The 26,033-nt window shown below is 35.3% G+C and overlaps 1 protein-coding gene across 8 annotated transcripts in view; it reads right to left on the bottom strand.

The window, feature by feature from the left end:
• The window catches only part of VPS13B (vacuolar protein sorting 13 homolog B (yeast)), a 461,850-nt gene that overhangs the window by 398,242 nt on the left and 37,575 nt on the right, over window positions 1-26,033 (bottom strand). For all 8 annotated transcript variants that reach the window (XM_014965404.1, XM_014965406.1, XM_014965405.1 and 5 more), the window contains exons 3-9: window positions 24,575-24,695; window positions 19,625-19,792; window positions 18,268-18,449; window positions 14,837-15,011; window positions 4,116-4,384; window positions 791-886; window positions 338-460 (exon numbers count right to left, since the gene is read on the bottom strand). In XM_014965404.1, the coding sequence (XP_014820890.1) occupies window positions 338-460; window positions 791-886; window positions 4,116-4,384; window positions 14,837-15,011; window positions 18,268-18,449; window positions 19,625-19,792; window positions 24,575-24,695 (1,134 nt within the window). The remainder of the gene's footprint in view (window positions 1-337; window positions 461-790; window positions 887-4,115; window positions 4,385-14,836; window positions 15,012-18,267; window positions 18,450-19,624; window positions 19,793-24,574; window positions 24,696-26,033) is intronic.

Below are 26,033 nucleotides of genomic sequence, written 5' to 3'. Positions count from 1 at the left end.
GGCGGGAAAGGAAAAAAAAAAAAAAAAAAAAAAACCACAGTCAAGTTAACAGAGCAGTTTCAGTTCTGTCATAACACACTAATGACATGGTAGCAACCTCAAGAGCATATTTCATTATTAAGGAAGATAAGAAAATTAAAATAATTTTATTCAAACAATGCTGAAGTTCCCACCCACTCCCTCCAGACTTTTTAGCAGGGCTTGTTACTATAGGACAAGGGGTAATGGAGGTTGGACTAGATGACATTTAAAGGCTCTTTCCAACCCAAACTATTCTATGATGATTCTAAAATATACTGCTTCTTCAGCAAGTTAACTGCTATTTCAATATACTCACTTCTTCACTCCTATTCATGTTCTCTTCAAAGTCTTTAATTCCCATAATTCCTTTAAGGCACATAGCTTGGCAACCAACAAAGCCTATTTGGCAATCAAAGAAATGTTCCCCTTTCATAAGGACCTAGTGAGGAAAAATAGAAAGTGATATTTTGAAGAATTCTACTCCCTGAAAATTAGATAATATACAGAAAAGTGAAGCGAAATATGTTTAGGTTTATATATTTAGAGCTTTAATAACTAGCAAGATAATCAAACAGTGTACTTAGAAGGAAGGGATTACTCTAAAGTCTGAGTTAGAGAATTTCTGTCTACATGATTATTACAATAAACAAATCCAATATAGCAGAACACAAACAATCAGTAATGAAATAATTTCAAAATATTTTATTAGTAACTATTTATTACAGTATTTATAATGAATAAAAAAACAACCCTGTCAATGGAAAATTACCTCAACTGTGGTTCCTTCTTGTTCCCAGCATATAACTTCTTTGGATTTTACTTTCTGAGGGCTGTAATAACTACTTTCAGCTTGCATTTCAGTGAGCTATGAAACAACAGGATAAACACCTTATATAAGTCAATATTAGTATTAAACAGCAGTAATGTCATTAATATACAGAACTGATGAAGACAAATTAAATTATGGGCTAAAAATTATTAACAAGCAGGAAACAGGTGCAGTTAAACAGCTGTAACATATTATCCATATAAGAACTTCTCATATTCAACTTCTGGTTGAAGTATGCCATAACAGAAAGTCTTAAATCCACTATAGTATTTTTCGTTTGCTTATCTAAAGAGAAACTATGTGAAAAGATGAAACAGATACACAGCTGCATTATTAACATAGTATCAAATTGGCTTAGAAATTGCTGTAAAAATCCATAAATCATTATTTATTCTTCCCAGCAAACAGCATGACAATCTTAGAGAAACATTCTGATTGTCATATAAGTGCATGTTTCTCTCAATTGCTTTCTTGCATGATTTTGATATAAAAATTTAAATTGGTGAAACACATATGCACATCTTAAAAAGAACATAACCTGCAGCTATGAAAAAAGAAGAAAAGAAGCACAATATAATGAAGGTGTTATGTTTTGCATTAAGAAAAATACTTACATTTGTTTATGTTAGGCAGCTTAAATAGTTCAAATTCTAATTTTTATATAAAAATATCCATAAGCTCTCATTATTTTCAAGAGTGGATACACATGGATGTGGTTTCAAATTAAAATTTTGTAATCCAAATGTCCAAGAAAATTGGATTAAAAAAATCACTGATCACCCTTCAGCTGTGTGCAATTATTGTAGAGGAAAAGCAATTAATTGATTAAAAGAACTCAGACATTACAAGAATCATTTTCACAATTATTAGAAAACGCTACATTTAATTTGGCATGATTTTTAGTTGGAATGATATCAACTGTTCAGCATGCTAATGCAGAAACTTGACCTTATTTTTTAACCAAAATATGAACCACAAATTAATTCCATACATTCTTTGCATGCAAGCAGAACAATGAATTCTGTTTTCCTCCTAACCGTCACCATATTAGTATCATACATCACTTCAAATTTAAAATTTATAGAATGCAAGATGTTACATTTTAAGTAGTTTTTATCACTTCCTAATATAAAATGTGTAAGCTTCCCAAGGAAACATTAGGAAAGACCAATCCAGCAAATCTTGTTCAAAAGAGACATTCATATTATTTTTAACAAGCTTTCTCATGTGAGGAAACAGGACACAGAATTACTACTGTATGGCAAGGCACAAAAGAAAGAAGATGCTGAGTGATGATGAATGAGAAATTTGAGTTTTGGTTGGTTGTTCAGCTTTTTTAAGTTGTGTCCCAGGGATATAATTAAAGAAGGGAGAAAAAAAATTCCATTATTTATTTTTAGCCTGCTTGTTGGTTTTTTTTGTCAGTCTGCTTCAGCCTTCATTTAAAAAAGAATATGACTGAATGGCTGTTGATGCTTTATGTCCTCAGATTTTGCAACCAAATTTGCCAGGAGACTGAAGGCTTAAAACACTAACCTCCCCACAGAATGCCTGAAGCTGTGAAAGTTGCTTGTCTCAACCTTTCTGTCAGTTGCTGAGCAGCTAAATTCTCTGCTATGCCACCAAATAAAAAAAAGCTAAGAGAAAGTAACAATGAAGCCACTCAAAACACTCTCTTGTGCACAAATAACAAGCCAAACAGGCAGAAGAGGGAGCTGCTGGTGGTATTGAGTGTATAATCAGGCCCATAAACATTGTACAAGGGTTATGAAGATCATAGAACAGACCCTCCTAGAAGCTACGCCAAGGCACAGGGCAGGCAGGGAAACGATTTGAGACAGCCCGCGTGAGTTCACCAAATGCAAGTCCTGCCTGACCAACCTTGTGGCCTTCCACAATGGAGTGACTACATCAGTGGACATCAGGAAAAAGCTACAGATGTCATCTACCTGGACTGCCATAAGGCCTTCGACACAACCCCACGCAACATCCTTCTCTGTACATTGGAGACATATGGATTTGATGGGTGGACTGTTCAGTGGATGAGGAATTGGTTGGATGACCACATCCAGAGGGTAGTGGTCAATGACTATGTTCAGATGGAGATCAGTGACAAGTGGTGTTCCTCGGGGATCTGTACTGGGACCAGCGCTGTTTTATATCTTCATCAATGATATAAACAGTGGGGTTGAGGGCACCCTCAGCAAGTCTGCAGATGACACTAAGCTGAGTGGGGCAGTTGCTAGGCCTGAGAGACAGGATACCATCCAGAAGAACCTGGTCAAGCTCAAGAAGTGGGCCAATGAGAACCTCATTAGGTTCAACAAGGTCGAGTGCAGGGTCCTGCACCTGGGTCAGGCAGATACGTAGACTAGATATAAGAAAGTTGTTTGTTGTTTTTTTTATAATGAGTGTGGTGAAACACTGGAACAGGTTGCCTAGAGAGGTGGTGCCCAGTGACAGGACAAGGGGCAAAAGGCTCAAATAGGAACACAGGAAATTCCATCTCAACATGAGGAAAAACTTCTATTATAGTTGTGCAAGCAATTCTATGTATATACAGTATGGCACCTGTAAAAAGCATTTTGCTAATTCAGAACCTTAATTTTTAATTTCTATCAGTACATCTCAGTATCTTATTCAGGCTCTCCATATTGCCTTCTGCAAGCTTATAAAAGGAACAGAGAGAAGCCCAGCAACTGTTTTATGGTTTGATAACAGAAAATACTTAAATCTTTCTCTACATACATAATTTATAGCTCAGAGTATACGTGCAATTTATTCCTTCTTTAATTCAGTTCCAACCCATGGAAAATAATTTCAACATTATCAATTTAAAGTCATATTTGCACGTATTATAGTTTAAAAAAAGAAAAAACATACTTCCAATTCACAAGCTATACGAAGCTAAAAGTTTTTTGTAAAGAAGTATATTTACATAAATGTTAGACGGGTAGAATACTGTGATAGACATCCATAGAAAAACTTTTAAGCTTTTTCTCCCATCAAAAATATTAATTTAAGTAAATCAAGTAGTTTCTATTTAAAATTAATATATCTGTATGCAAATTCCACCTCAAATAGCAAAACCACCTCACACTGTAATTAACAATACATTATGATGGAAGAGGAACTATCAACATTTTATGTTATTCATTACTGTAATATTTCTTCTCAAATAAAACAGTAGACAAGCATGCAGATAATCTTTAAGCACTTTCTCAACAAGCCAAATAAATCCTATACAACACAGAGAAATACTTACCTTAAAAGTCACTGTCGCCTTTGTACAGTAAAACCCAATTGAAATAATTGGATCCTTGAGGGACTGAGATTTCTGCTGATGTAGCGCCGTTCCATCACTAGTTCCACTAGAATCATTCTCTTCATCATCATAACTCACAATAGCAGGAACAAAAGACCAAGCCCAAGAAACCCATCCTTGCTGCTGGTCATCGTCTTGATGCAAATAAGGATCTTGATTGATATACTGTGTTGGGTATTGCATTACTGAGCTTGTTTCATCTTCCACACCTTTTAGAACAAAAAGTCAAATTTCAAATCAACCATGCTTGAAAATTAATTTATTTTACTCAAAATTATAGCATGTGAAATTTACCTAGGACAATATTCCACATATTATTCACTGATATTGGATTTATAATGATAGAAAATAAGTATAAATTTTAACTTTCTGAATATAATTTTCTAAACACTTGTTTGATTCATTAACATCTTCCTCCAAAAAATATTAAGGATCTTTGCAAAAGTTTTATTATCATACATTTGCAACGAGACAAGAACTTGTCATCTATACCACATGCTTGCAAGACTTCTTTCATTAAAGCCCTTCCGAAGTTGCAAATTGAACCCTACTAAATAAGCACATATTAAAATCTTATAGTTTTCAGATTGAAAATTAAATAAAAAAGGACTTCAGTTGCAAACACCATAATAAAGAAAATGTAAACACAACACAGATCCAAAAATTAAGGTTGAAAAACCTTGTCTAAAAATCAGGTTTTCAAGTATGAAAGACACAGGTTTACCTGCACTCAAAAAAGCTGGTATGTAACCTGTGAGTCAAAAAAAAAAAAACAAATGCTGGTCTTCTGTGAAAATATTAGCGAAAGCATACAGAACAAAACAAGGATTTCCACAAAGGTACAAGTCAAAGATTCATGATCCAAATGAGTAACACTGTGCATGTACAAATAGCACAAATAACTTCGCCTTCATCACCACTCTTCTAGGACTCTCGGGGAGTATTGACTGCTTCAGAGTTACCACAGGTAGTACAGGATGCAGAACTGTTCCCACAGGGGAGCAATATTGAATGTATTATTTAACTGAGAGTGGAAATAGGCATATTCCATTTCTATTTAGCTATTTTTTTATCTCAGAGGACCCATTCTTGCAAGTGTTAGAGTTTTAGTCTTTAGTCTAGTTAGTCTTTTAGTCTAATTATTTATACACTTGCGCAATAGGAGAAAGCATAAGAAAAAACACTCGTGAGAACTTTCTGCACACGCTTGGAGGCAAGGACATCTCCTCCCACAAGGGTAATGCAAGCTTCCTTCCTGCTCTCGCTACACAACAGTGTCAGAGATCAGATTTCAATCCAAATGTAAATTTTGAAACACAGGAAATACAGAAGAGGTGCACATAAAGTCTTGGAAATGGCTAAGAGGCAGAACTGTCAGATGTAGAAGGAAAAAGAATTCATATGGAGCATGACTCGAGCAGCTTAGCCTAGACCATTGCTGGCAAGGACAGAAGAAATGGTAGAAGGTCTGCCAAAAGAGAAGAAAATCCGGAGGTGTAGGACCTAGGTCATGCATAACATTCGGTCTACATAGCCATAAAATTCAGCCATCATTTAGCATACCTCTTTGCTGCAGTACATTTATGCACAGAGACAACAGTAAAAGATGCCAAATAATAGTTTGGTTTATAATATTAGTATTTGGAAGCCATTAAAATAAGACAGAAGAGCAGCTAGACTAAAATTGTGATATCTATCTGCTGTGAGACAGAAGACAGAAAAAGAGAAAGATACACCTATCTTCTCTCACTACATTAAAACTACTACAACCATTATGTAATCAACAGTCAAACTTTGGAACAAATTCACATCAGCCTTGTAAGCAATCCACAACATCCTCCAAACGCTTCAAAGCATAATGTAAATACCTTTATAACAAGTTGTGCATGAAGGGGAGTATGTACTTTGGAAACGCAAAGCCTCTTTGGTTTTAACTAACTATGCAGACCACTACATCAACTGCAAACTTATAGGATAGTGAAATATAATGATAAAACTCCTATGCTTTACATACAGCAGTTTGTTAAAGGACAAAATGCTCCTACTCATCAAGTTTCTAAATCCATTCTTGCTAGCTACCCATAGCTGAGATCACACTGGAACAATCTTGCTTCATGCTGTAGGACAGTGACTCCAGTTAAGAAATACATTTTATATAAATTACAAGATTGCAGTATGATTGCATCTCACTGTTTCCATGTTCAAATCAAGTTTGATCTTCAGAAATACACTATCCTTTCTTTTAAAGGGTATGAGATGCTTATCTCTAAGAGTCTGGAAACTCTGAGAGTCTGGTATCTCTCACCATAAGTCTGGAACTAACCCAGTAGAAAATTACTCTCTTTGCATTTATTTATTTTTCTTCCTGTGTTAGATTTCAGCCAGGTAAGGCTGATCCAGCTTAGCCTGTGGCAACATAAATACAAGTGCTAGCACCAGGGGAAGAGGGAGGGAATGCATCGCCATCCCTGCTGGCAATAGCATAATTTTTCATCTGGTTGAATCAACCATGAAACTGCATAAATGAAACTTCGTAATTACTTCAAGAACACAGCTGTAGATGTTCATTCTTGTATCACTAAATAATGCAGATATAAAATTCATTTCCTCATCCGTATTTTACCTGCTATAACCTAAAGAAACTACTGCAAAATCATAGCTGACATTATCATTAATTACGAATAATGAATACAAACAAAACCAAAAAAAAAAAAAAAAAAAAAAAAAAAAAATTTGAAAGAAACCAAAAGGAACACTTTTCCCCAGATGAATTAAAATTATTGAATCCAAATGAAAAAAAAAAAAAGACATTGGTTCAGGCCTGAAGTAATCCTGTAACTTCGGTGAAGTTGTATCTTGAACATTTGTGACACATTAGGGCTTTATTTTAAAGCTCACAAAGAAAGCACTGATAAAATGGAAAGCTGTTAAACATTAACCCTATTTGACAAGGCCATGGAGAGGTCTTACGAAGCTGCTGTAAGAAATACATATTAATTAAAAAAATAAAAAAAAAAAAAAACAAAAAAAAAAAAAAAAAAAAAAAGAGAAATTTGCAAGGAACCAGAGTTATCCGGTCGATAACAACAGTTTTGGTGCTGACCCTGAGAATGCAATAGCCCTTAAATTTGTCCTTGCAGCATGAACTGTTCTTGAAGAATCTCAAATGTAATAACACACATGCTTTCAGAGTAATAAATATTTTCTTATAACTTTCCTTTGCAGGTATTAATTACATAAAGGAATGCACAGAAATTACTAACATACAGAAAAAAAGACCAAGTTCAATGTTTGTAAAAGTTCTCCCCAATATGTTTACACTACTCAGTGGCTGTGTTGCCAAACTGAATTTTATTTGAAAGAAGATGTTCATTTTGGATCTAAACCATAGAAATACAATAAATTGACTGCCACAAGACAACTCATAATATTTACGATGATAGTAGCTTAAATTTTTGATGTTCAACTAGTTTTACTTCACAGTACATATTAAAAATAGTGTCTCATGATGTATCACATACGCATTACACTAGCACAGCAGTATCGATGAAGGCGATTGCACGTAACTGGAAATGACACCAACACCAGCAGAAACTAAAATCCTATGTACCAAACTGTAGTCTGAAAGGTATTCTGCATCTCCTTTTGAAAACAGATGTACCTCCAACACTTTCTAGTTGAAAATCTGATGCCATCACAATTGTAACATGGATACAATATTATAACAAAGTCATACACTCAAATGACAGTACTTTTACACATTTAAGAGGTATCACACTTATTTTACACAAGACAACCCAGTACAGTGATTCAGATAGCCAGGAACCAGTACTGCAAATAGTAAGATTAAGTGTTTCTTCTTATTTCTGCATCAAGAACGGCATCTTCCTTGAACTCCAAACTCTGGATCCTACTAGATCAGAATACCCTCCCACCTTATAGATAAATGTATATCCAGGAAAGAAATCGTAGCTCCCTTTCACTGCTGACTTGCACAGCCCACCAGATATGCAATATGACTGGAACATAGAAAAGTTTCAGGTTTGACTCTCTCTATAGAGAGCCTGCTTCTTCATGGTATGTACCTCCATCTATTAAACAAACTTCCCCAAGCATACTCCTAGTCTACCTGTCTTGTTTTATTGTAAATTGAAACTACCTACCCTAGCAAAGAACTGATGGATAAGGAGGGAGAAAACGAATCACCTTCCAAATTCTTAAGAAAACCCCCGATAAGGAATGATGCCAAAAGTGCTGAAATAACACCAGTAATTATTCTAAGGTGTTCCCCATGATATTACCTGGGGTTGCTAATAAGTTATTTTAAAATTCCAATTATTTAAACAATATGCCAATCTCAATAAAATGAGAAGCAGATATAAGAGTTAGTTAAGGGCGAGCTACAAAACAAGTGGCAGTGATTATAAAACACCTGGGACAAGAGGTAGGGGATCTATTTTCATGGCAAAGGAGACTAAATAATATTAAATATCACAACAAAAAGGCAAGTACCTTAGGGTTGAGATACACATCACAGGACAATTAATCTCAAAGTGGTATGTAAGTACAGATACCAAATAGAGAGAGGAAGGTGTTCATTGTCTGACAATGCCAATCCGAAAATCAAGCTGATGAGTTGGAAATATACTTTACTCCCTAGAAGCCTTAAAAAAAAAGCTTGCATTCTACCATCTACGTTAAATTACTTTTAAGATCAGCAGCAGAAAAACTGGGCTGATACTTAAGCTTTTGTGTAATTTAAAAAAAAATACAAAATCAACCTATGACTCATGCCTTTCAAAGATTTAATCACATTTCTGGGGTCTATACTACAAAAAGGGCATTAATGTTTTTCAAGAAAAAAAAGAAAATGGCAAGACCACATAAAATAGATGTTTAAAAGGTATTCATAAAGATCTAGCTCTCCACAAAAAGGTTATAGTTCCTAAAGCAATAAAAAATATATTACATAAACAAATTTAATCTCCCCAATTTAGGAACTTTAAAATTTGGGAAGATTTAATTTTAATTCTTTTTTTTTTGTTTTAATTTGCTACTCATTTTAACTGCTGCTCGTTTAACTGATGTTAACAGACATAAGCAATTCTATGTGCCAAAACATTTATTCCAACTTAATGAAATCTGGCCATCTCCATACAACGAGCTTGTTACCCATCCTCAGCATATAGGATCTGAGCAACCGGTCACATTGCATCATTACAGATGCCAACAACAACCTTACTCAGGGTCGTGCTGGCTGTTAAACGGCTGCACAACACACTGACCCCACAAGCCCCATTTCGCAGGTGTCTGTCTATGCAGCATCTTTACAGTCTTGTAATTTACAAGAAATAAAAACTGCAGCTACACCTACTATTCTTTGGGAGGATACCAAAGTATATATGCCAGGAAGAAACTCCAATAATGGAGCTAAATGACTGGAGGGAAAAAAAAAAGACTGTGGGGTTTACTGCACCAGCCATTTACCCCACAAAACACATGAAAATATAACGAGCTGGAAAAGTATTATGTACTCAGGTACAGAGATCGTATGTATTTTAACCATCTCTTTAACCCTCAAAAGAAGACAGACAAAAAGCATAGGGACAAGAAAAATACACAGGGAAGTGCAATTTAGCCTATACAACCTTTTATCCTGACAAAATAATGTCAAACTGGGGATCGTTTTCTCCACTGTTTAGGAATAACTCACCTCTACCCAAACTCTTTAACACAGTGCACAGCCACTTTTCCTCAGGCAAGCATGGATAAACAAATCTCTTTCAGCTCGCCCATTTTTATCCGAATAGAATACTGTACAGTCAATTCCTTCTCCAACAACTAATGCTCACATAGGATTTCTCCCTGTCAAAAATTATTTGCACCTGGTTTTCTCAGTCAACTGAAATCTCATATTCAGCCCAAAGCTGGCAATATATTGAACTCAATTCTCTTGATCTGCTTTTTGTTCCATTCGTATCCCCGAAAATTACCCATGCTACTGTTCCTACCACCAAACGTTCAATAAGGAGCACTCTAGCCCATTAAAAAATTGAGTTTTATAGTATCTATGTAACATTTTATTCTGTTTAGTGTTGTAAAAGTGTTAACTACTCACGTTCACAAAGGCCTTCTTTATTTTCACTTCACTTTTTTTAAAGATCATGACAGGGTCAATGTGCTTTACAAATATTAGAGAATTTCACAATGTTCCTTTGGGATGGAATGGTACTGTTATTATTGCCATTTTACACCTGGGAAACATGCTTTCTATACTGGAATTAGATCTGCCATCTATTTCATTTAATGAAAAAATAAAAACCAAAACACTATCATAATACAGAATCTCAAGGCAATCATTCAGAGGAGGTAGCACCTGGAACTGTTAAAACCACTCTCAGAAGCTCAGTAGCTTATGCTGCTCATGATTCCAGCTTCTCACATCTTTCCCAAGCTTCATACTCAGCATCTCCTAACATCACCACGCAAACTCATCTCAGCTGTCTGTCCGCCTGCCCTGCACCCTCCCTCACCCATGCGATTTTTCATTTCTAGTCCACTGCTTGTATTCCTCTGCCCAGCGAGTGCTAGATTTGCTCTGCTTGAGCATTTTTTCTGTTCTTCAAACCTCTCAGATCATTCTTTACTTAACCAGTTCTAGTATTTCAGCCTCAGATCATCAACCTCAGCAACCCCATCCAACTAAATTCCAGCTCTCTCTTGCCTCCTGGTTTCTTGTCCTTTTTCACGCCTAAATGGTTTTCATTTCTAGTTATATTAGCCAATTTTTCCACCACAAACCAAAAGTTTATTCTCAAATCCCAGCCTGCCACAAATACGGTTCTACCACAGACTCTTGTCCAAACCCTTCTCACTTCTGTATCTGTCTGCACTGAAACACATCAATTTTCTCCTTCGCACTACCAGTACAGACATCCAAACCCCAATTGAGGCAGCCCTCAAACCCTCTGAAGCAAAAGGCCTGTCCAGCCCTGAGCAAGAGCATGATCCAGTATGCATGCAGTACTAAGTGAATTTACATACCAACTAAAGTGAATTTGTACCTGTATTTCTGTAATTTTACCCGTGCACTTGGAATGCTTTCAACATAACGGAATCGGAGCAGATTTTACTCAAGCAGCAAAACATATGTTCATGACACAGGCTATCCTGCTGCCAAACCTAAAGTCTTGGTATTACGGTTGGGTATACAAGAACAATCTGCTGCTGGAATACTCAGACACAGACAGGTGACTGATTTTATTCTGTTAACTATGAAAAAATAAAAATAAGGTCCAACCAAAAGACTAAGAATTAGTGATAACCGAAACCAGTAAATTCTTTCAACTGAAAGGGTGGGGTTTGCTTACTAATAAATACTGGGTTAAGCTGCTTAATGAATCTTCAGAACCCTTTCAAAGAATTATAAAAATATAATTTGCAAAGGAGGTCTGTACATTATTAAACTGTGAAAAATTTAGGCACGATTCCAGTGGAATTAGTCTTAGATTTCATGAAGTGCTACTCCTGGGAAAAAAATGTGGCTCAGCAGATAATACATGTCATTTATTATTGTACTTGATTATATATTTTTTTCTGAAAATAGTAGCATGTTCAAAGTTTCCTCAGAAAAGTTCAAATCTGAGGTTGGAAATTTAGATAACAAAAGCATCATGAAGTGCTAAGAAAGTGTTTGGTTTTTTTTTGGTTCCCCCCCCCCCTTTCTCAGACACAGATAAAATATGAAGCCGGAAGAAAAAAAAAAAGCAAACTCACAAACTGATGGTAACCTGGTTAATGTCAATTTGGCACTGCTGCTTAACTGTACTGAACAAGAGGAAAAAAACCTTTAGATATTTAAGAGTTTTATTTGTGTGTGTACATGCATGTGCACACGTTTGTGTCTGGTAGGCCTACACATATTTGAAACTCTACGCAGGAAACAAGCATAAATGGTATGAAGGAAAAAGTTGGTAACAGGTTTAGCCTGTATGTGGCAAAATATCTTCATCTAATTTCTGGCCCTGTTGACAACTGTTGTGTGCATCAATGTGAAGTTATAAGATATTTATTTTTGAGATGGCTATTTTATGAAAAACTAGGAAGACATGTTCACAGTTGATCAAAAAAAGAACACGAATGAGATTTACAGACAGCAATTGCAGTTCACCCTTCCTGAGGACATACATTAGAAATAAGGATGACAAGATACACATTACCAAATATTTTACTCATATTTGGACAGAAGAATTTCAAATGCCATTCCAGATGCAGAAAAGACTGAGTACTTGAAGGCAGACGCCTTTCATTTTAATCTTAATCTTCGCTTAAACTATATAGCTGTTTCACCAGCCATCTCACATCCTAACCAAAAGAAACTAAACAAATGAAACCTGCATACCTCTCCTATCCAACTTCCATCCTCTTCCACAGCTACAGCTGTTCATTCCACTCTTCTCGCTGCTCTGCTAATCTTTGTCTCCAATCCTTACATCTTTTCATATGAAACTCACTCGCTACCAGATCTCAGCTGTTCTCATATTGACTTAAATGATTTCTCTATTCTTTCGCTGTCTTTCCTATATTCAAGTGGTCCTACTCGCCTCAGTAGCTCTGGGAACCCAGCTACACAGTTCAAGCAACTTTAAATACATCATAATTCTCTATGGCATGAAAACTTGGTCAAATTTGGATGAACTTTGATGGGAACAAAAGAAAGACATTCATGATACAAAGATAACCCTCTTTCTGAAAGCAAGGGTAATGCAACTCTTCATAGAAAAGCTCTTCACACTTTCTCCTGCAAATAGTACAATTAAAACTTTGGTTACATGGAGGAAGTTCTTAAAATGCACATCAATTATTTTTCTAAAATCTGTACGCTTAGGTCTCAGGAGAAAATTAATATTTTCAGAACATTAATTAATTACTTCTAATCATATGTCTTATGTAACATACTCCACATTCCTTGTAAGGCAAATAATTTCTAATACAAAAAACTATTTGAGCAAGCGAACTATTTATTTGCTCAGTTCCACATAGCAGGAGCTTGACAGAGAATCCTACATCTGGCACGACAGTGAAATGGCTATCTGTGCCAACCAACACTGAAGGCTATATTTTGGCAAAGAAATTTCCACTGCTGTCACTTTTCCAATAATGTATTTCTTTGAAACCAGAGAAGACAGCAACACAGGGTCAAAAAAGATTATAAACTTCTTATGTAAATTGAAATTGTGTATTTCTTAAACAGAACAAAATGAATTAATTTAGTAGTTTACGCAAAACCATTGTAATACTATAAACACAAGTATAGCTTAAGAGTGCTGCATCACCCTCACCTATATTTCCAAGAATTTTCTAGAAGTTAGCATGCTCTTGGCTGTGTAGTAAATATCTCTTCCTATGCCCCCAGATCCAAATTAACCTTGGAAAAATATCCAAAACTTATTTGTTGAGGAGATTAAAAAATAAAACACAAATCTCTAAAGAAGTTCCCTGTTTTGCCAAGTAAATTAACTTCTGCTCTACAAAAACATAAACCCAAGAAAATTCGGAATGACAGTCCATCCTCCCTTTTCTCTTTTATTTAGTGCCTGATACATTACAAGAACTTCAGATTCAAGTTTAGATGTTCAAGATCATGACATTCCTAATTAAATTACTGAACAAAATAGTGTCATATAAGTCAATATGACTGCTTGACTCTTGAAAGTTCTGTTCCAATTTTACATAGAAATGAATAGAAGTATAGAGTATTTAAGTTCTAATGTCTACCTAGAAATTTTATTTCCCTTAGATTTTAATATAAACTAAGCACCTATATGCATTTCTTGTTGCGCCATATTCCTAGTAATTCACCTGACACATAACCTCAACACTCAAATACATAACATGATACAACTAGAAAAAAATAAAGATACAGTAGCAAAGTTGGCAGGTCCTAGCAAAGCCACATAAAATTGAGGCTGGAGTAAAAGCTTCACGTCTCAAAGCACATCACTGTTCTAATAGCAATATTTAGGAAGCTGCAGATGGGAAGGTAAAGAGACTTCACCCCTCAATCAGTACAGTGCTCTGCAAAATATCTTGTCACAGTAGGTTCCCATGAAAGATGATTTAGAAGAGGGAATACATGTTTTACAAAAACAAAAACCGGAGGAGGCTAGACAATGAAAAGGACAGAACTACTGAAAACATAGTGCGAAGTAATGCTTTGCTGTTTAGAACAAATGCTGATAGATCTATTCTCAGTAACATGTTTCAAAGCAAGATGGAAAAACACGTCATTTTGAAACTGGCAGCAGCCACATTTGAACTAAATAAAACAGAAAAGTCAAAGTTGCCTAAGGACAGGTGCCTTGTTGCACAACATAGTGATGGATAAATCCACAGCACCTACTGCATCACAACTCTAAAAATGGTCTTTTTAGATAAAGTTTAACCTCAGTTTAGTCAGGACTATCAGAATACTTTTCAGAACATAACATGAAGAAGATGTTAGAGCACCGCATACTTACCCAGCACAATGAACTGCCTCTCTAATAAACTGTTGACTCCTGAGATACTTTGCAATGACTAGCCTTGGCCAGTTGTATTTGTAAAAATCAAACAGATTAATGTCTTTAACATTTCTTTTAAAAAGTAAAAGTTGCATTTACCTGTGATATTTCCCAACATATCTTTACTGTGACAAATCAAATCTTCGCTTTCCCCATCTTTGAAGTTGCCTATTTCTCCATAATAGAGAGCAATCCCAAGCTGCATTATACGTATAAACATAGGAAGCTGCTGATCAGAGATTGAAAGCTTCAAACTATCAACTAATGTGTGAACCTATAACATGAAGAGAACAAAAGCAAATAATAACTAAGCTCTGTCATCATTAGAGGCAACTTTTAAACCATACAACTCCATACTCGTTTTGTACATGCATTTGAATGTCTAAAAACAAAAGCTGTGATACAACACAAGGCAAAAGGGTGCCAAAAACATACACTCTTTGGGTTGAAGAAGGCTGCAGACCTTTAGGTTAAAAAGTCAAATGTAATATATTTTGCATACATAGATGTATATGTAAGATTTTATTTTTTTTTACAAATGCTTTTGAAGTAATTTCTAAAATATGTCACATAAGCACATCTGATAAAACATTTACTGCATTTTCATTATACAGTTTCATAAAAATCTCTGCATGCTAAAGAAAGCCTAGATATATTGGGTTTAATATACAGGGTCCTTCATTTTGATTCTTTCCCACTCCCAACATTGTTGCCAGTGGACAAGTAACGGGGCCAGAAAGGATTCAATCCAACTGAAGCACAGAAAACCAGCTTCTCTGGATATTTCAGTTCAAACGTGCAATTAAGCATTTTTCTCTAAATGAAAAAAAGTTTTGTAAAGACTGCAGTTACTGAGATGAAAATATATCCTGCTTTAAATATTTTAGCTATTTTATTCAATACTTTAGAATATTTTTATAAGTATGTGATCACACTATAAAGACAAAATCAGCCTTGATAAGAAAGCTACCTTTCATTGTAGTAAGACCTGCATAAAATAAAATTATTTTACTAAGATTATTGTCTGTAACATTAGACATGTTTCTAGCTCCAGATCCAGTTTCTAAATGTTGTGGGTGAGAATAATGGAAATGGAAAGTAACTACACATCAGCATTGGCCTTAATGAAATCCACTCAAGAAACATGAAAAATGATTTTTTTAATCAGTATTGTACATGGACAGGTAAAAATACAGTAGTAAAATATTTGTATAAAAACATGCAAATATGCTAATAATAGTTCAGTAATAAATTTATATGAGTAAATTCATTAATAAAGCCACAGCCTTAGTCATACAGAATAAGTGACATCATATCAGCCATTTATATGGACTAGAGCAAAGATTTTAGATATATCAGAATTCAGCTATTACTTAAAACTGTCTGAAAGAAAATAGCATGCAAAATCCTAAGAAACATTTCTGAAATTAAAAATTAATTCTTCAATATCAACTTTTCAGGGCCAGTTGATTAAAAGTTGTCAATAGTAAGTCTCTTCCATGCAGATGAACAACACGAAGGATAAGGAGCAAATAACTGTCTCAAGATTTGGAAAAAAAAAAGGAAAAAAAAAAGATTATTTTGCCAGAAGCCTCTTTAAAAGTCACACAAGGGGCATATGTCATAGTGAAAGACAGGAACACCAGGTAGCACTGCATGCAATGAACATAATTATATAGTGGCTTAATTGAAATTCTGTTATACTCCTGGATTTCTTGTATTGTGCTACCCTCTCATCATGATCCTGCTCTTACATTGCCAGCAGAACTCACCTGCCTCTCAGTTAACTTGACCCATCTCACTAAAAGCAGCGGAAAACTATTTATTTCTTCTTGTGCAGCTCTCTGTCAACACAGTGAGGTGCCTTAGATGACTGACAGGTCAGACAAATGTCAGTGCTGCTGCAAACAGGGGGAGGCAGGACTGACATCCACAGTGCAAATCAGCTCATCTGTCTCACCCTTGTCTCATCCCATGATGATTTCAAAAAGAAAAGCAAAAACTTAAAACTCTAAGCATTTTAAATGTGTTTTGCCACCTTCCCCCACATATACTATTTTCATTCTAAAATTGAAAATAGGAGCTTAGTGTTTAAAAGCATACAAACACAGATCCAAGTACTATCTTCCTTTAAGAAGGCTCTAATTAAATCCATTTAGATTAGTTTGGCCAAAACTTCGCAATAGACATTTCAGTCAAAATTACACAGGTTATAAAAATATTCTCTACAGAGAAACCAAAAGAGCATATGCTACTGCAAATGTGGAATTCTTGGAAACTTTCACTCAAGACTGAAAAACAGATGTGCTTCACCAAGTGAACAACACAGAGTATCAAAGTTTTCATTATAAAGATCTTCATAGATTGGGAGAAAAAGATTGAGGGCTGCTGGCTTTTGTCTCAAAAAAAAAAAAAAAAAAAATCACCAAAAGAAAAATTGCTGGCATTCAGTAATCTAGCCTTCAGAAGCATTCTTCCTAATATCTAATCTAAATCTCTGCTCTTTCAGTTTAAAACCAATACCCCTCGCCCTGTCGCTCCCCTCCCTCCTAAAGAGTCCCTCCCCATCTCCCCTGTAGCCCCTTTAGGCACTGAAAGGCTGCTGTAAGGTCTTCCTGGAGCCTTTTCTCCTCTGGGCTGAACACCCCCAACTCTCTCAGCCTGTCTTCACAGAAGAGGTGTTCCTGATCATCTTTGTGGCCCTCCGAACTGAGAGTGACATTTTTATATTATATCCTTGAGAAATGACCATCAAAATTTATCTCAAAATTGACTATTTTGCAGTACATGCACCTGGAGATTGCTTTTTATTAAAACTTGGGAAAAGCCTACTATAAAGTCTGTGTATTAATTTAAAATAGTTCTCAACTAATTAAATGTGCACCACTGGGATTTTTTGAGAGAAGGAGGGAAGACAAAGCTTACATGTATGACTACGCAGAGCAGGGGGAAAAAAAAAAGAAACAAAGAAAAAAAAAGAGTGAAAGATGGTTTAGTCTCTCTACCAATTCAGCACTTTGCTTCTGCACTACAAAATGTGAAGATGTCACCTAGTGACAGATGAACACGAGTAATATTGCACCCCTGCTCACTAGGGACTGGGCTTGGCTTCCTAACCCATTTCACACAGTTCACTAAATAGTGAACTGAAGTTTCTTGTTATTTGAGTTTGAGCTACACTTGAAACAATAACGTAAGTAAAAAATCCTTTCCATCTCATTGGAAGCACCTTGAAGCATACATTTGGGGTTTTTTATTTAACAGATTACCTGCAGACATTTTTTTTTTCCTCTATTATGCTTTCTTTTTTAAAGCTTCAGGAAGAATAGAGAAGATTAGAGAGTATTACTTACATGTTCTTACTGTACACAGAATAATTGCATCATATGAACAAAACACAATCAAAAAAACCCTTTAGCAAAACCCAAGTGCATTAGCTTTTCATTTTACTTTAAATTTCAAAGTATATTCTGAAAAACATAAAAAAACTTCACAAGTGAATAGCAAAAAAAACTATTTTGGATACGTACTTTAATAATAGATGGCATTTTGGAGTTGAGGTTATCATAAGTAAAATGCAGACGAGTCCTGAAAGAACATTTGTACAGCAGAGGTTCCTGGTAGAATTCAATTTTACCACTAGCATTTCTCTTATCAAGACATACTGTGCAGTCAGAAAAGTTGATCATCTTTCTCAGTACCAGATCGGTGGCTTTTAAAAGAAGTATATAGGTTAAAAAAAACACATTGCGTAAGAAAAACAAGTTATGCATACATGTTCTTAACTAGAAGAAAACAATATAAGAGTCACATGGTAATTCTTTAAATCATCAGCAAAGTACTTGCTTTTGTGACTAGAGAATAATTTAACGTTACAGACTTTTTCAGCTGAATACTTTAAAGTGAGGACAAATATGTTACACCCAATTTAAATTTTAATCTCTTTACTGTACTTGAATCTATTTATAAAATAAGACTACCGCTTCATGTGAAAGCATAAGACCAATATTATTCTCATTATTCTCCCAGAAAGAATCTTACATATTTTGCTCCAGTTTTCTTTTGAATCTTCCAAAGTAAACAAAAGCTATTATAGTGATCTTAACATGAAATGCATTTTGTAATTCTGTCATGTTAGTCTGTAATAATTTTAGCCAGAACAAAGAAATGGGTCTGGTGGTCAGGAATTCATTAGTCAAACTCCCTCTTCTACCAGAGATCTTCTGCATGATCTTAAAATACTGTCTCCAAATTCCACCTCTACCAGATGTCACTAAGAACACCTAGACTTACAGGTGAACATTTGTAATTCAAAGACCAACACATTCAGATATTGAAGATCAAGATAAAATCCAGAATTTGGGAGGCTTTTTTCCTGAAAAAGTGAAGCTAAATGAAGCATGTCATGCAACTGGTGTGCTACACTCACTACGCTACAGCACGTTTTACTAACTCTCTAGCCAGCTTGCTTAGAGTGTTAAGATCATCACAAACAATTGCAACAGGACACCTTAAGATGCTCATTCACAAGATAAATGAATTCACAACTTGGCTCATTCACAAAAATAGAAACAGATTGCCTAAGCACTCACTGCCAACAACGAGTGCAAAGTAAAATGTAATCACAGAACAACGGCAAATGTGAGCAGAGGGGACTTCAAAACCTGTTGTATATTAATCTGTGATCATAGAGGTACAGGTTAAGAATCAATCTGTATTATTATAATTGGCTTTTCAAAAAGAAGAAGAGAAAAACTGGTAAGAAATGAAAACAGGCAGGAAGTATCTCACTTCTGACATACAGAGCCATTTTTATTAGACTTGTGAATTTCTTCATGAATTTAAGAGTGCCCCCACTGTGATACCTAAAACCAAATATCTACTCACCAGAGATGTCCATAAAAGCTCGATCCCAAAACTCATCCACTGTATAGCATTCTGCAGAAGTTATATTGACTGAGAGAACAATATCATCCTCCACATACTTCAATATGAGATTGTTGATCACAATGTTGACATTGTTCACAACACGCCTGATCAAACTCTGAACATAACCTATAAAATAAAACAAATTCTTAGGAGTTATTGGGAAAACACCATGCCAAATTAATTTATTACTAAGGTCACTATTTCCAACGTACATTCTTTTTAAAATCAAACTGAAAAAAAAAAAAAGTACTATTGTCCTTAACTTATCCAAAAAATCACAGGACTTTCAACTCTTTAACATCCAGGGCCATTAAGTCAATCAGCAGCCTGGAAATGCAATAAACTATGGGCAAAAACCCTGTAAACACTAGAAATATAATATAGTGCAAAATATTAATTTTTGTGACAAGGATCAAGGACTAGATTATTGTAGACAAAGAATTTTAATGACAGTGACTTCTTTACTTGAAAGTTATTTAGAAATAGGTTTTGAAAAGTGAACACCAGTTGCTAGGTTACTTTTCATGTATGCATACATTATGCCTATGTGCCCCCTCACCTATTTTTTTAAAAGTTAACTAAACATTAATATGCCTAGTACTTCTTTTCATTCTAAAAGCTAATATATCCACAGCATGCTCAGTAAGACCCCTGTGAGGTATAACAAAATCAATTTCTGTCAACAACCCAAATAGTAAGCACCTGCACTGAAGCCTGCTGGGAAGAAATCCATTTACATTTTTTCAGACGTAATGTGATTGGAAAAATGAACTCGTCTGTGAATTCCCAGTATGCCGTAAACACTCATATTTTACCAGTATGGTAAAGAAATCAAATACTACCCATAGTCATGTCTTTTATGTATACTGAATGTAACTATGGAGCAAATTCATTTGTGCTGGAAAAAAATCAAGCCTTAAAATTTCTATATTTTAAAATTTACAACATTACTCATGTTCTATCTAAAAATACATTTAATACATGCTATAGAGGTCTAGTTTGGCAACTACACTGAAAAAAAGCCCGTTAATGATACAGGTTTAAGTCCACAGGCTTCAGGAGTATTTTCTGAAACTTGCGAAACTAAGACTCATTTATATCAACGATTTTAATTCAAATAAAATTGAAAATGAACATCAAAACCTTGCGAGATCAGTAGAAGCAGACTCAGGATGCTACTTCCATTCTACTCTGCTTTTTCTCACTATTCATCGTTTTCACACTCAAATATTACTTTTCCCTTTAGAGTATATTGAATGTTTTACTATTACATAAGTGAGTTCAAGTTCCACAACTGCAAATTTACACAGTTGATATAAGACATTTTTCCTTTTCTAGCATTCAAAGCCTCCAATCACCTCCTTGATTAAGTGAAAAACATGCTTTCAGATACCATTAGCAGAATATTTTGATTCTGATCAGGTACATTTCTATGTTTTAAAAACATTTCAATATTAAAATCTTAATTGTAAAATACATATCTCATTTCTTATCATAACTCAGCTTGCTTCATGTTATACTATTCTTGAGTATACGTAACCCTTTGAGCAAAGCTAGTTCCAGCAGGACAGAAATAGCATTTTAACATCTCCTGCCACCTTATTAGGATTGTAATTGTATTTTAAAAGAAATCTTGTTTTAGAACAATGTCTACAGAAACAGAAAATCCAGAAATGTAGCAAAAGTCAAAATTTTGACAGCTTAGTACTGTCAAATTTCTAAAAAAAAAATCTACTGAAAAATATGTGGAATAACTTGTTTTTATGAATTTTCTCCCTGACTTCCAAAAATGGTAACATATTTTTAGGTTATACATATGGTTTCCTGAATTCATATTATTTCAATAATTAAGGGGCATAAGAGACTTATATACATTACTACAGCAGTGTAAATTGGCCTGTATATAACTAGAAGCCAGCAAAAAGCATTTAGTTGCTTTTCTTAAGTTCAGCACAGAAATATTTTGCAGACTATATAACTAACAGCTATAAAAATCATAACCAGTAATTTAATTATGGTTTTAAAGCCAGCTACTAATTTCATTGAAGAAAGCGAAGCTGTCACTCCACAAGTCCAAAGTCTTTCAATATTTTGCTTTCGAGGGTCTTTCAAAGTCAATCTAATTTACATTTTCCTGCTGTGAGCGACAAAAACATTACACATCCAGCATCACAGCAGAAAAGTAAAAAAGCAAGTTCTATTGATAGCTTCCAGCACTACTCAGAAAAAGAGCAACAATGCTCTCATCTGCGTGTCTTTTTGCATGAATGTGTAGGAGTGAGCAGAATTATATCTTCCAAATGAAACAGGGGTCAGAGATTTCATTAAAACTTTGTTTCACATTTCTGCGAAGACATTTCCAAACTAGTAGTGCAGTATATTGTTAGAAGTACCATACAGGCACCAGCTTTCTAATTAAGTTTAGCTTCAAATATACTAAAATCAGATTCTCTTGAGTGAGGATCAGTCTTTCTAAAAATTAATTTAAACTGTAATTCTTGCTACTCAAAACAAACTAACAAAAACATCAGCGAGTTCATGTATAAGACAGTTGAAAAAAAGGCAGGGGGTCTGTGTTTTAAATACAAGTGGGAGAAAACAGGTGGGAGTTGCTTCTTATTCCTGTAATTTTTAAATATAACACTATGACTATCTTTGCCACTAAAATTCAGGTACTCTATGATGAAGTGACTAAAAATACCAGAAAATCCGTAGGGGTAAATTCTCTCCAGAGATGTACCACAAAATCCACATGTACGCTTTTTCCAAATTCCCCAAAACCCATCAGGCTGCACTGTGAAGTAAGAGCTACAAATGCGGTTTCAGATCCAGCTCTCCAAAATATCGTAGCATTATAATTGAGAGTGGTCTATTGATTCAATGGAATTGATATCATCAGACTGGTCACATCTAAACATGTTAAGTTTAGCAGTGCTCTGTCGTTACCCAAGCTACCTTTTCAGCTAAGCTCTGTCTAGTGCCATCTCTGAGAACACAACAGAGCTAAAGGAAAATAAACCTTTCAACAAATTACAACAGTAGTATGATACCTATATTCTCCAAAGACTAAACCAAATTTAAGTAGATGACTAAACATCTTACTAAAATCCAGGAAAAATTAAAGCTTAGCAAAGCCATATCCTGTACCACAGAGAATAAAATCTACTCCTCACAGAGGCTGTTTACCACATAGGACCTCCCTATTAAGCAATGTCATTTGTGCATCAAAAAAACCCAAAACCAAAACCAACTGTATTTAAAGAACTTTGCCATGTGGAAAGAAACTTACAGTCCATTCAATGAGGTAAGATTTCACTAATTCTCTCTGAATCATTAGATCTCTCTACCAACATACTCTATGCAGTTGAAGAAGGAATGTGATGACAGCAAAGGAGATGATAGTGCCCTATAGCTTCATAGAAGCACAAAATACATCTACAGAATCTATCAAACAGGAACATAAGAAGGCAGCAGATCTGATAATTTGCTATGCTGCTGCAAATATAATACATGCAATTTGTGTGACCACACTGATCATTAAGTATAGTATATATAGTATATTCATAGAAGATGACACACAAACCAATTTTCCCTGAACATGGCGCATCTGGATCTGTGGAAACACATCTTTTGGAAAGTTTTAACTTCAGCAGATGTCAACATTACAATAAGCAGACCTCCAGCCTTTCACTAAGACTAAACCTTTCTGGGAGGCGCACAGATACCACTGACAGAAACAAACTTGAGGAACCAAAATCCTAGAAGTGTCACTGAAGGCAATACAATCATCTGACTCTTTGGCAACCCCTTGACTCCTGTTGTTCACGGATGAGGCCCAACCAACCCAACGCCAAGGAACTTCCAGAGATGAAGCGCTGTCCATGGTAGGAAACAGTGGATGCCAAGAGTCCCGCAATTCCAAGCCACCAGTTTACAGGATCTCAGAGAGAGCCTCCAGATCTGGCTCCTCCAGTACCCATTTCAAAGCAAGATGATACTCTGTAGTACATAATATTCCACACACTAAATATCAATGCTGTCTTTTGACTCAGGGCAAGGATAAGCTTTATGTTAAGAAAAGAGAGAAGAAAAAGCCTAACAAAACTGGCATGTCTTTAACCCATCTAAGATTACATGCCCCAAGAAGGAAAATTGCAATTCATTTCAGTACTCTCCAATTTAATTTTTCCACACAAAACACCTCATACTTCAAATATTTGTGCAAACTCAGAGGCAACAGTAATGAGATATACAGTTCCTTAGGAATTTTTATATCATCTAAGTATCTCCAAGTTCAACTGAGCAAAATTCCTTATCAGAAAAAAGGTGACCATCTCCACCAGTAGATACAGGACTTTATAAGAAACATCTCTCAGAATTATTACTCTCAGAAAATCCTACCTTTAAAACTATTATAAAAATTTTCTGAAAACATACAAGAAAAGAACTTTATATGAACCACTGAGCAGCTAATGAGCAATAGAAAACGGAGTGATCTGAAACAGGAGAACCAGAGCAGCAGAGGATAAAAATCTAACACGCTACCACTACAATATGTTTTTCACACTAATCTGTCTTGTGCTATGAGTTGTATACATTTAAGGATTCAACAAAATGGAAGGAAAAGATATATGGATAAACTATGTTTTATTGCAATTTGGTTTGATTTTATAATATTCAAGTATTCCACTCACCTTTACATGATTAGTAGGTGGACAGAGATCTAATAGTCTAACTTAGACACCGTGGTCATCTGAATGAAATTTAGGTATTTTCTATCACTCAAATACAATCCAGGTTCTGAAATGCCGTGGTTTGGGCCACATTGGCCAATGAGAATCACAGATGCTCTCCCCCACCTCTCTCTACAAGGAGAGGAAGAAGAGGAGAAATACAATTATGGATTACCTGGAGGTAAATCAGGGTCAGGAGAAGCAGATTGCTGAACTCGTCGTGGTTTTACTGCTGATTTCATGCTTTCTGTGGTACTGCGGTTGGTTGAACTGGAACCACAACTTTCGTGGTCTTCCTGCAAGAGGAAAAATAAGCAACTGAGTCAACCAAACAAAAAGAAAATGAATGTGGATAGAACGACTTAGTAAAGATTTGGCAAATTAAACTTCTGTTACTGTTTTTCCATCAATTCAATCCTATGCACGCATATAACTACAGAAATTGTTACAAAACTAGTAGGACAACCAAAAAATCATTTGTAATTAATACTTCCACTAACTTGTATTAAAAAAGAAAAACACCTCAGTAATTATTAATTTCAATTGAACACATTTCATCTAACTGCATTTCTGCTGAAACATTCCTTCAAACAGACAGAGCCCTGCAGACTACCAAAACAAACACAAGAAACTACTGAATTTTATGAGCTTACATACCTACTCCTGAAACCACCTCAGATGGTTCCAAGATGTCAGAGTTATGTCCTTCCTAATACAGCTAATTGAAGCTGATTCACAAAGAAAATATTTTTGCAGACTTCTAAAATAGTAAAACATGGCCCCAGAAAAGATAAATGAACTGAGGGCACCTGCTCACCTGGAGCTTCTATGTAGCTTATTCACCTTAAGGAATTCAGAAGCAGGAAACATGGCTCATAATTAGAAAATATGATACAAGATGAAATTCACAGACACAAGAAATTTTAATTAGCTGAATTTAGGGTTTTACATACCCCACTAGTATTCCCATTACATTCCAAAATGACAGTTTAACTACAAGACTCAAGCGCAAGAAAGCCAAGAAATGCAATACAAATATTCTTGTAAGTGTATTAGAAGAGCAGGTTAGAGAGGAAACAAATTCTTACAACTTTTGACCCAAGAAACTCTCTCTGATAGATGTAGTCTACTGCAGAAAAAAATAGTGAAATGCTCTGTGGGTCATGGCACTACTGGGATCACACAACGTGTTCACAAGAAGGTTTCAGGGAACAAACGCGCTTCAGTATGAAGGTACAGTATTCTTAAGTCCTCTAAGCACCAAAAAGCAAACTGCTAAAGCTGTGCTGGGTTTTTGTACAGGATAGATCATGTGCTTCCCTGCAGCAACATGTAGTGATACATTTTAAATAGAAGTCTACAGCTTCAAAAACAACTGAAGAGAGGTTCTTCCCTTCCATGCCACAATTAGAAAAACAGAACACAGAACGAAATTCTCTGATAAAGTGGACATACCATTTCACTAAGAAAAAAGATGACGAGCAGTATAATCTTAGCTGGGGGCAGTGTGGGGACAGGGGAGACCATAAGCCTGAACTTATTTGGAGAAATTGCAGAAAGACAGACCCATTCACACATTAGAAGGGTAGAAGACAGCTTTTTCTTTCTTTTTTTTTTTTTTTTTTTTAAAAAAA

The sequence above is a fragment of the Calidris pugnax genome, unplaced genomic scaffold, assembly GCF_001431845.1.
Source record: "Calidris pugnax isolate Ruff unplaced genomic scaffold, ASM143184v1 scaffold41, whole genome shotgun sequence".
Taxonomy (NCBI): domain Eukaryota; kingdom Metazoa; phylum Chordata; class Aves; order Charadriiformes; family Scolopacidae; genus Calidris; species Calidris pugnax.
This window is presented reverse-complemented; position numbering and strand designations above follow the sequence as displayed.